Source organism: Gekko japonicus, unplaced genomic scaffold (genome assembly GCF_001447785.1).
Source record: "Gekko japonicus isolate JY-2015 unplaced genomic scaffold, Gekko_japonicus_V1.1 scaffold276, whole genome shotgun sequence".
Classification (NCBI taxonomy): Eukaryota; Metazoa; Chordata; class Lepidosauria; order Squamata; family Gekkonidae; genus Gekko; species Gekko japonicus.
The window spans coordinates 1,125,741-1,135,386 of NW_015171510.1; the positions used below are offsets into that span (position 1 = coordinate 1,125,741).

At 45.5% G+C, this 9,646-nt stretch overlaps 1 protein-coding gene across 1 annotated transcript in view; it reads right to left on the reverse strand.

Annotated features, from left to right (window-relative positions):
* The window catches only part of CNTN2 (contactin 2), a 43,367-nt gene that overhangs the window by 30,902 nt on the left and 2,819 nt on the right, over positions 1-9,646 (reverse strand). The window contains exons 3-6 of the mRNA XM_015419338.1: positions 8,615-8,790; positions 7,834-7,929; positions 6,972-7,181; positions 180-279 (exon numbers count right to left, since the gene is read on the reverse strand). Coding sequence (XP_015274824.1) covers positions 180-279; positions 6,972-7,181; positions 7,834-7,929; positions 8,615-8,790 — 582 coding nt within the window. The remainder of the gene's footprint in view (positions 1-179; positions 280-6,971; positions 7,182-7,833; positions 7,930-8,614; positions 8,791-9,646) is intronic.

Here is a 9,646-nt window from a genome sequence, read left to right on the forward strand (position 1 = left end):
GCTTACGCTCTTAAACTATTTCCTGGACAGTGGTTCTGTTATTTTTAATCTTTCCATTCCCTTTTGCATCCTTGCTACTAGGAAGCAGAGGATGCCTTACCAAGCTTATTAACACACTGGCCCACAACCTGTCAGCTGTCAGCAGTAAGAGGTTAAATACAACTGACTCAAGCACTTACTTCCCAAAGGCAAAGCACTCCAAAGCCACCAGCTGCCCAGCCAGTGCGTAAGTGTCAGAAGGAAACTTGACTTTAATGTTTGGGGCATACTGTCTGGAATCTGTGGAAAGGAGAAGGGATTGTAAAAGGGTTAGAGCAGGGAGAAGTGATTTTTCCTGTTTCCATTACTAGCCTACTAGGGAAAAAAGCAAGAGCTGGTCTCCAACTGAGAGCCCTTTAAAGCAGGCATAGACTTATACGTGGCCCTCTCTCTTGCTCTGCTGTTTTGAATGGTTCTTAATGGGTCTTGGCTGTTGAGCTGTTTAATGATTCTGGGGAATTACTGCCCTGCTAGCTGATATGGACTGGTAAACCAATGGTCCTGACAAATTGTTTAATACAGGTGTGTCAAACTCATTTATTATGAGGGCCAGATTTGACATAAATGAGACCATGAAGGGCCGGGCCATGTGTGTCATAAAATGTAATGACAGGTGGCAGAGATATAAACTTTATAAAGGACACAAACACAATTAAAGATTTTTTAAAACTTTAAAACATGCTTAAAACATTAGCACTCTTGCAATATTTTATTTATTTAACAGTCTTTGATAACTGACACCTTTTGCTCTGAATTATTGCATAAAATGTCTGTGCTGTAGCAATCCTGAGTATGCTGCTCAGTACGCTGCAAACCTACTTTTTGATTTATTGACATTCATTACAGAAATCTCATGCTCAGTGCTCTGAGCCTAGGACCCAGGGGAAAACATTAAATAGCTGGGCATTGCATGCTTTTGTACGCTGGTCAAGAACATGAGAAGGCATCCTGATACAGACTGAGGGCTATGTGTTTGTTTACAAAACTTCCCCAGAGAAATAACTACAACTCCTATGAGACAGTGCAAGAACAGAGAGACAGCAATGTATAGTGGTCAGTATCAGCCTACTGACTGGGAAGCCTAGGTTCAAAACCCCCAGTCTACAAAGGAAATGTGCTGGGTGAACCTAGTCTGGACACACACTCTCAGCCTAATTTGTCTCACTGGCTTGTTGTTATTCTACTTCTAAATAGTTCACATTGCTTTCTTACTGAGGTCATGAGGGCATGAAATACAGTGAAAAAGGGGAGGCAAACCTACTTGCACCCAGGAGAGCCACAGCATAACGAGCCCAATAAAATACCCACACACTGGGAGGAGGAGGGGAAGCAGTCTCAGCCAGTGCAGGGAACAGAAGCTTGCCTATCTATCTCTCCTGGGTGACTGAGAGAGTCTGGTAAAGCAAGCTGTGACGCAGCAGCAGAACTGGAGACAGCCAGTTCCTTGTGGGCCAGATAGGAGCCCTCCAAGAGCCTGAACTGGCCCACGGGCTGCTTTTTTGACACCCCTGATTTAACAGACAGAAGGCTGAATGCTATTAAGACCATTAAGAAAAACAAAATATAAGAGGCATTTGTGTGCTTTAAAGAGCTCTGAGTTTGAGGGCTGGATGAAAAGTTCCCACGGGCCACATGTAAATCACCAAACTGTAATTTCCTCACCGCTGGGTTAGGGGCTGAAAAGCAGTAAAACTATCCACCCTGAACAATGTAAATCAAAGTTTCTGAAATCTGTCACCTTATGAAGAGTGCACATTTCAAAATCAACTGCTTAGCTGCAGTATTTACTTTTAATAGGCTTCAGAGCTACTTTTCAGAGCTAGATTCTCATTCCAAAACAGTGCAGCTACTGTCTAGCCATGTCTCACACTGCTCCAGTATGGCTTCAGATGCTAAAGAGGAAACTGTCAGGTTCAACAGCAAGTAAATCTCCACACATGATTCCAGGGAAATGTTATGCTTTATTAGATTACAGGTCCGTTGCCATGATCTATAGGGATATTGTTAGGAATGGGGGGGAAGGGGGTGGCTGAGGCCAGGTGCTGGGATGGGAATTATCGGTGGGACCTGTGGAACGGCCATTTGGGTCTGCACCGCATGGGCCACTATTCCCAGAAGGTTCTGGCGCAATTGCCCCATGTCCCGCATTATAGTGCGGCAGTCCAGTTCCAGGCTATCAAGCCTCCCATCTATGTCTCGTCCCGGACTAACCGACAATCTCGGTGGGAACATGATGGGTCTACCCGGGGTCATCCTGAAACTCCCTGACCTCGACCGGGGGTCAAAAATACTGTCCGGACTCCGACTCCCCGGCATCGACCAGGTAGTTTGCGTGGAGTCTCCCACATGCTGGCCCCAGTATCTGTCTTTGAGGTGGTAGGTCACCCCTTTTCCCAAATGCACGGGGATGAAGGATACCGCCGACCGAGGTGTAGCCCTTCCATCCGTTGACACCGGCCCTCCTGAGCTTGCTGTCGTCTGTGGGGTCGTTGTCACTTGCGTCCTCGTTTCTGAAGTCATCGGGGTGGGTACCACCGGTGCTGTTGTGGTTGGGGCCGTCGTGGGCACCGTCGTGGGTACCGTCACTGGCACCGCTGTGGTAGTCAGTGTAGACACTGATGTGGTGGTCGGGGTAGTCCCCGACGTGGTTGTCGGGGTAACCCCTGCCCCCCCGGCACCGCTCATCTCGTTTAGGAGAGAATTGGTCCAATGGGGAAAAGGAGATTCCTAACCATTTTGTCAGGTTCAACAGCAAGTAAATCTCCACACACAATTCCAGGGAAACGTTATGCTTTATTAGATTACAGGTCCGTTGCCATGATCTATAGGGATATTGTTAGGAATGACAATGGGGCGGATGCATCCCTTCATATAGCGTGATGCTGCAAATGGCTAAGCAAATGAAATCCAAGCGCACGCGTGGGAATTCTCCCAGCGGGAGGTTACATAATGAACGGGAAAGTCTCCGTGCCTCATGAGAGCAGAAAGATTCACACCAATGGTGGAACACAAGCCCTCCCTCTCATATCATATATAATGGTTAAATGCATATTTAGCTAAAGCTCTCTCTATAAAGAAATAGTTTTTGGAATACAGCTAGTCTCTACTGCTTCTATTATAGACTGGTAAATATAAAATTGAATCAAGTGAATACAAACAATAAGACTTTTAGGCTTATACAATTCTACTAAATCTGTTTCTTCCCTTTATTTTTCTTCTTTTCATATTTCCATTTGACTTTCAGGACTTTTGGGGATGCTTCCCCTAATTCTGATTCAGAGTTTTCTTCTGGGCTACAACTCGCTGTTGATTCCAAATCTCCCAACCCATGTGTGCTGCTTTTTTCTTCGATATCTTGTTCCTCTGCTGTATCTTTTTTGTTTGCTGGTTTTTGTTGTTGTTCCAAGAACAGCTTTGCTTTTAAAACAAAGTCTATCTTTTCTTTTTTTTTATCTTTGTAGTTGAAGACCAGTCCTTCGGGTATTATCCATCTGCAGAGGATGGAGTTTTTCTGCAAAAAGCCGGTTAAATTTTTGTATTGAGCCCTCTTCTTTTTTATTTCAAATGGACTCTAATTTCTTCATCTTTTATTTTTAAGGTTGTCCCATTTGTGGCCTTGAGCACCACGTCCCTTGTTGATCTTTTAGAGAATCTCGCCACTATCTCCCCAGGCAGGCTCTTTTTCTTAATAAATTCTGGATATGTCTGGTAGATCAAATCCAGATCGCTTTGCAATGTATCTGCCTTTAAACCTGTAATTGGGGCCAACACTTCACTTAATATTTCTTTCAGATTCTCATCTTGCTGTTCAGGAACACCTTAAAATCTCAGAACATACGCTGATTTTTCCATTTGTAGTCTTAAAAGCTGGTCTTTATCAGAGGATCTTTGTTTTCCCATCACCTCCAGTCTTTGATTAGTCTCTTTTGTTTTGGCTTCAACCTTTTTTACTGATTTTGCAGTCTCCTCTGTTTTTAAGTTCGTCTCTTTAAGCTGTTTTTGGATCTCATCTAACTTTTTGTTGGTGTTAGTAATCTGCTCCAGCAGAGGGTGCAATGCAGTAGCCAACATGTTCGTAAAGCCAATATTTACTTCCAGTTTAGTAGCCGGATGTGTTGATCTTGTAGTTCCAGTAGAGTGTCTCAGTCTCGTCATCACCATCTTTTCTGCCCGCCCAGTCATTGTTTATATTTCAAGGAAAGTTTTCAAAAGTCAGTAAAAGTTGCTTCAAAAGCTCGCTTTGGTTAAATTTGTACTTTGCCTGATTCAATTGACCATCGCTGTTTCTCCTAGCCCCTCGCACTAAACAAATTTGCTTAAAAATGTATGGGGGGTGCTGTGAACTAGCTCCCTCCCCCTCCATCAATGCCATTCGGGGCTTCGGATATACGCTTTGCCAAATAGCCAGTCAAAAAGGAATTAGCACTCATGCTTCATTCCATGCCTGCTGCCGAGGTAGGGAGAGCTTTATTTTCGGTGAATCACTTGTTCGCCTCTTGGTGCCATAATGGCGCCGTGGTGGCGGGACCTATCGGAGCTCGGAGGTGCCTCAATTTCTTGGCCACAGCATTGGGAGAGGCAACCTCCAGCGCCCCAGGCTGGAAGTCCCCTACAAGGACTCTCAGGGAGGGTCCGGATCAACCGGCCCCCCTCCCATCTGCCACGTCACAGGCCGCTCCTTTTGGAGCACTGAAGGAGCGCACCCGCCATGAAAGTCGCTGAAACCGGAAGTTGCTCTGCTTTTATTCTTGTTCAACAGTGCAACATGTTGTAAATAAATAAATAAATAAGATTGCAATAATCTCACATTAAAAACATGGTGTGAATTGCCAAAACTCTTCTTTACTTTTTTTTCTTTTATGGAAAGAGAATCTCTGCCACAAATTGGGCCTTTGGCTCCTCAGCTGAGACACATGTTGCACAAGAGATGGAAGGTTATGTCTTGCAGTGGAAGTTCAAGATCAGCAGCACCCCCCTCCACCCCTCCTCACAAATGCTGCTGCCACCCTTATCCTCTGGAGGAGATATTTCTCCTGAACTCTTTGGTGCCCCAGCCGTCTTTAAAAACAATATGATGATATGTACCCTTATGAGCATTATGAGCTTTTCATGTGATTCCTTCCTCTCATGAGTGTTTGGCTGACACTCTGGTTGCCATGGCAACAATAAAGAACAAGGAGTGGCCAGACACTTACAAGTGTCTTGGAACTGGCATGTCTAACTTGCTGTGTGCATTTTCAGTAACTCAGGCCACTGAGGTAAGGAGAATTACCTCCTCCAGCCACTGGTCAGCAATCAGTTGACAGGCAGATAGTAGGTAGCTGGCTGGCAATGGGAGGATGCTGCTCCCACAAACCTGCCCCTGAGGTAACTGCCTCGGGTTGCCTCATTATATAGTCAACTTGGCATCATGATTTGTTTACTTAGAATATTTACACCCCATTGTACTACCAGTCTTGGCAGTCAATGTGAGAATTACAATAAAACTAAACTAAAGATGACAAGAAAAACAAGATATCAGCAAGCCCCCAACACTCCCACTCCATTGGAAGAGTGGGAGAGGGGAAAAGCTGCCAGATGTTCCCTCCCCATCCTTCAGAGGCTCTGCTGTTAACACAGCTAGTTTTCGCTAGGGGCTTATAATACTTCTAATAGGGCCCCAGAGAGCACTTCGGTCGGGGTCGCAACATCGCCTTGCGACCCCGGGCCCTAAAGAGGCCAGGCTTGCTGCCACAAGGGCCAGGTCCTTTTCGGTGGCGGCTCCTATCTGGTGGAACGAGCTCCCGGAGGAGATCAGGGCCCTGTTACAGTTCTGCAGGGCCTGCAAGACTGAGCTCTTCCGCCAGGCTTTCGAATAGGAGCCGCCGCTGCCACCACTACCACCAACAGGGGCCAGAACAGCAGCACCGCTGGATGAGGCTGAGTGGCCAATGAACATCGGGGGGCCACACCATCCTCCCTCTTGACCCAAGGGCAGATGCAATAGGGAGAGAGGTTGTTTGTCACGCGGGATCCTTGGGCGCTGCCCACTGTATTAAATTGTTTTAAATGTTTTACTGTGTTTTTATCGCACTGAGTACCATACTGTGAAATTACGGTGCTGCATTGCACCCGTATATTGTAAGCCGCCCTGAGCCCGCATGCGGGGAGGGTGCGGTATAAATAAAATTAAATAAATAAATAATACTTCTAATAGGCATGACATTTATTAGAACCACTGACTGGGTCAATGGTTAGGTTTTGTATCGTATTTCATTTAAAGTCTCTGTGTATTTTTATATAATAAAACAAAAGGTTTAGCTTTCATTCAGCATTTATATATTTTGAGATATTAAAAGACAGGCATGAACACATTTTTAATAGCATGAATAGTGTTCTGTATTCCCTAATTAAAATGTGTTAGGAAATCTTACAGAAGCCAGGCAACAGATGTACAGTTTTTATCAGTGTTTTATTCCTGTCCTTCCTTGCTGTGATTATTGGCCCTGTCATTCTATATTAAAGAATTTGAGGTACATATGTGCGCCTTGGCATCTAGTCATGCCAGCCACATGACCACGGAAATGTCTTTGGACAGCGCTGGCTCTTTGGCTTGGAAATGGAGATGAGCACCGCAAGGGAAACCTTTACCTTTACCTAGAACCATTATATGACTAACATATTGGATAGGCCTACAAATTTGTGACTCACCCAGGCAAACACAGCTTTACAGTACACGATGACCTGCATGGTGCTTGACAACATGCCTGTTAGTGTAGTCTCAAGCAAGCAACAAAAAACAGTATGTTTGTAAGGCTGCTACTGGACCACAATGCATGACTGCTGGGCTACATTTGGTTTGTAGGGCCACAGGTTGTGCCGCAGTTAGCCATCCTAACCAGCCAACAACCATCATTTGGCAGACAGTTGTTTTGTGTTCCTAATGTGCTTACCTTCTCCAACAATTATGAGCTGAGAAGATGTGCTAAAGACACTCTTTTTACTAGAGTCGATCTGGCCAGTAGCAAAGCAGGAATAGTTGCCCACATCGGAGGCCTCTGTCTTGGCAATGTAAAGGTTTCCAGTTGTCTGGGAGATGAAACGCCTTCCATCTACTGGGATGAAGTTGGGAAACTCATTCAAAAACCAGCGATACGAAAGTCCTGTGTGCAACAAAGGGAAAGGGTGAAACACTGGCTTCTCTGTGCCACAGTGACATCAGAAGGTTGACATTGGGTGTTTGTTTCCTAAACACAACTAAATCCAGTTGCTATTTGTTCATTTCACACTTTTAACAGGATATACAGCTTTATGAACAGGGAAATACACATGAGCATATCTGCTGTGAATACAGATGCACAAGTCCAGTCTTCCATGCAGCCACCACAGCAGAAATTAAAACTGAACTGAAATTGCATCACTGAAATATGCCTAGCAGCAGGACGTTCAGTTTTCATAAATACTGAATATCTGCATCTAGATATATCAGCGTTTTGGGACTGCAAGTCTAGAATTTAATGGAAGAAATCCAGAATATATCACCACAGAATTAAGAATAATAGGAGCTTTGTCTGAGATGAACAAAGCAATTCATGCTTCTCAGAGCCCTTGCTTCAGTGGCCAGCAAATGCCAGCAAGCCTCATAACTTCTGTTTACATTTGACAACATTTCCAGGGTTATCATCTAAACCTCTATGACTATGAATGTGGGGTTTTTTTAAAAGCACATTTACACTATGCTAAAATAAATGAATAAAGTAGAAAGGCTGTTAGTGTTCTAAGAGCCTAATTTCTCACATGCTGCTGCTGCCTCACCTGGGTAATGTTGGGGTGGGATGCAAGGAAGCATCACCCCCCAGCCCTCTGTAATCTTCACTGGGTCTCTTTCTTCTGCAGAAAATTCCTGCAAAACTAAATAAAAGGAAGGGATGGAGGAGATATGGCATAATTTTCAAAGGTCAAGAATTCTTAAAAATTAGATTTCACTGTCCTGGAATAAGAGAAGGTAATCTTTGAAGTAACCTGGGCCTAGACCATTTGGGGCTTTAAAGATTAAAAACAGTGCTTTGAATTTGGCATGGAAACTAACTGGACACCTGCAGAACACCTCCCTATGACTGTACTACAAACAGTATCTATTCCCTCTGACTGTACTAGTAAGCAGCCAGGCTACCTCATTTGAAACCCTTGAGTACTCTGAAGCTTTGTATACATGACAGATGGAGGGACAGGCAAAATGTGTAGAGGGGGAATTGGAATTGTGCCCCCCACAAGCACATTCAGCCCTACACTGGCACAGAATTTTTATGCCTACAAACACTAAGCCCACTGCAGCACCTAATTGCCTCAAGCCCCCATCCTTCACTTCTATTATTCTCCTTCCTACTCAGCCTTGGAGAAGTTTATACAGTATGCATCAGGGTCTCCATGTGCTAGTGAATCATTTCAGCCTTCGTTGTGTTTACTTCTGGCCTAGCTGGTCCATGCTGGAAAGCTACCAAGGAGGGTAGCTCCCAAGTTAGCTCTGACATTCTGCTGTTCTTCCTGCACTGTATTAACTTCAGAAAGACTGCTCAAGACTAAACAGATGACTTACAGCCAAAACGAACATAAGCTTCTTTGCTGACTACTGTGCCCACAGAGTTGGATGCCACACACTGGTAGGACCCGGTATCTTTGGCTTTCACAGGATTGCTTATGACCAAGTTGCCCCCATTTAGCCTGTAACGGGAATTTGGCTCCATTTTGAGCTCTACTCCATTCATCTTCCACCTGCCAAAGCAATGATATTTGGGTGGGGTGAGGAACAGAACAGAGTAATCACAGCTGCACATTAACACTGCATTGAATACTGATGCACACTGGCATTTATGATGTATGCAAACCCTCAATAGGGCCTATTGTAGGACAATGGCTGAATGGTGAATAGCATCACAGTTTGCTACAAAACTAACCCAGTAATCAGAATGACTGATAGTTGCTCTGTTCCCAATGTTACAGAAGATCCCAGTCCCAAAAAGATATACCATAAAGTACAATATTCAAATACACCAAGAAGCACAATGTTAATTGAGGCTTGCTTCAAAAAAACCCCCTTGAGTTGGATTTTTTGATTTCTGGTATGCATTATGCAGCTAGAATCCCTGAACCTTTGCTTTACAGACAGGGGTCATTTCGTAGAAAAAGAGCTAGGGGAACTCATTAGCATAACTCATTAGCATATGCCACACCCCCTGACATCACCGGAAGTGTGTCATAAGGCCACACCCCCTGACATCACCAGAAATGTGTCATAAGGCCACACCCCCCGCCCCCAACGGTCCTGGCCGCCACCGCCGGCCTTGCAGCTCCACTGCCGAACCCCATGAGGAGCCCGGCGGTGGACCTGCAAGGCCGGAGGGAGTGCAAGGAAGCCCCGCGAAGGCCCTCCCTGGCCCCAGGCAGGCAGGGGTGGGGAGAGGCAGGGAGGAAGCAACTTACCCTCCCTCTTCTCCTGCCTCCTCCTGGCTGAATGAGGGCCGGAAGCGGGGCGGCCGGAAGCGGGGGGCGGGGCTTCATCGTGTGCCCCGCCCCCCGGTACCTCACCCGGGGGAACTGTGTTCCCCCGCGTTCCCCCCGAAATGACCTC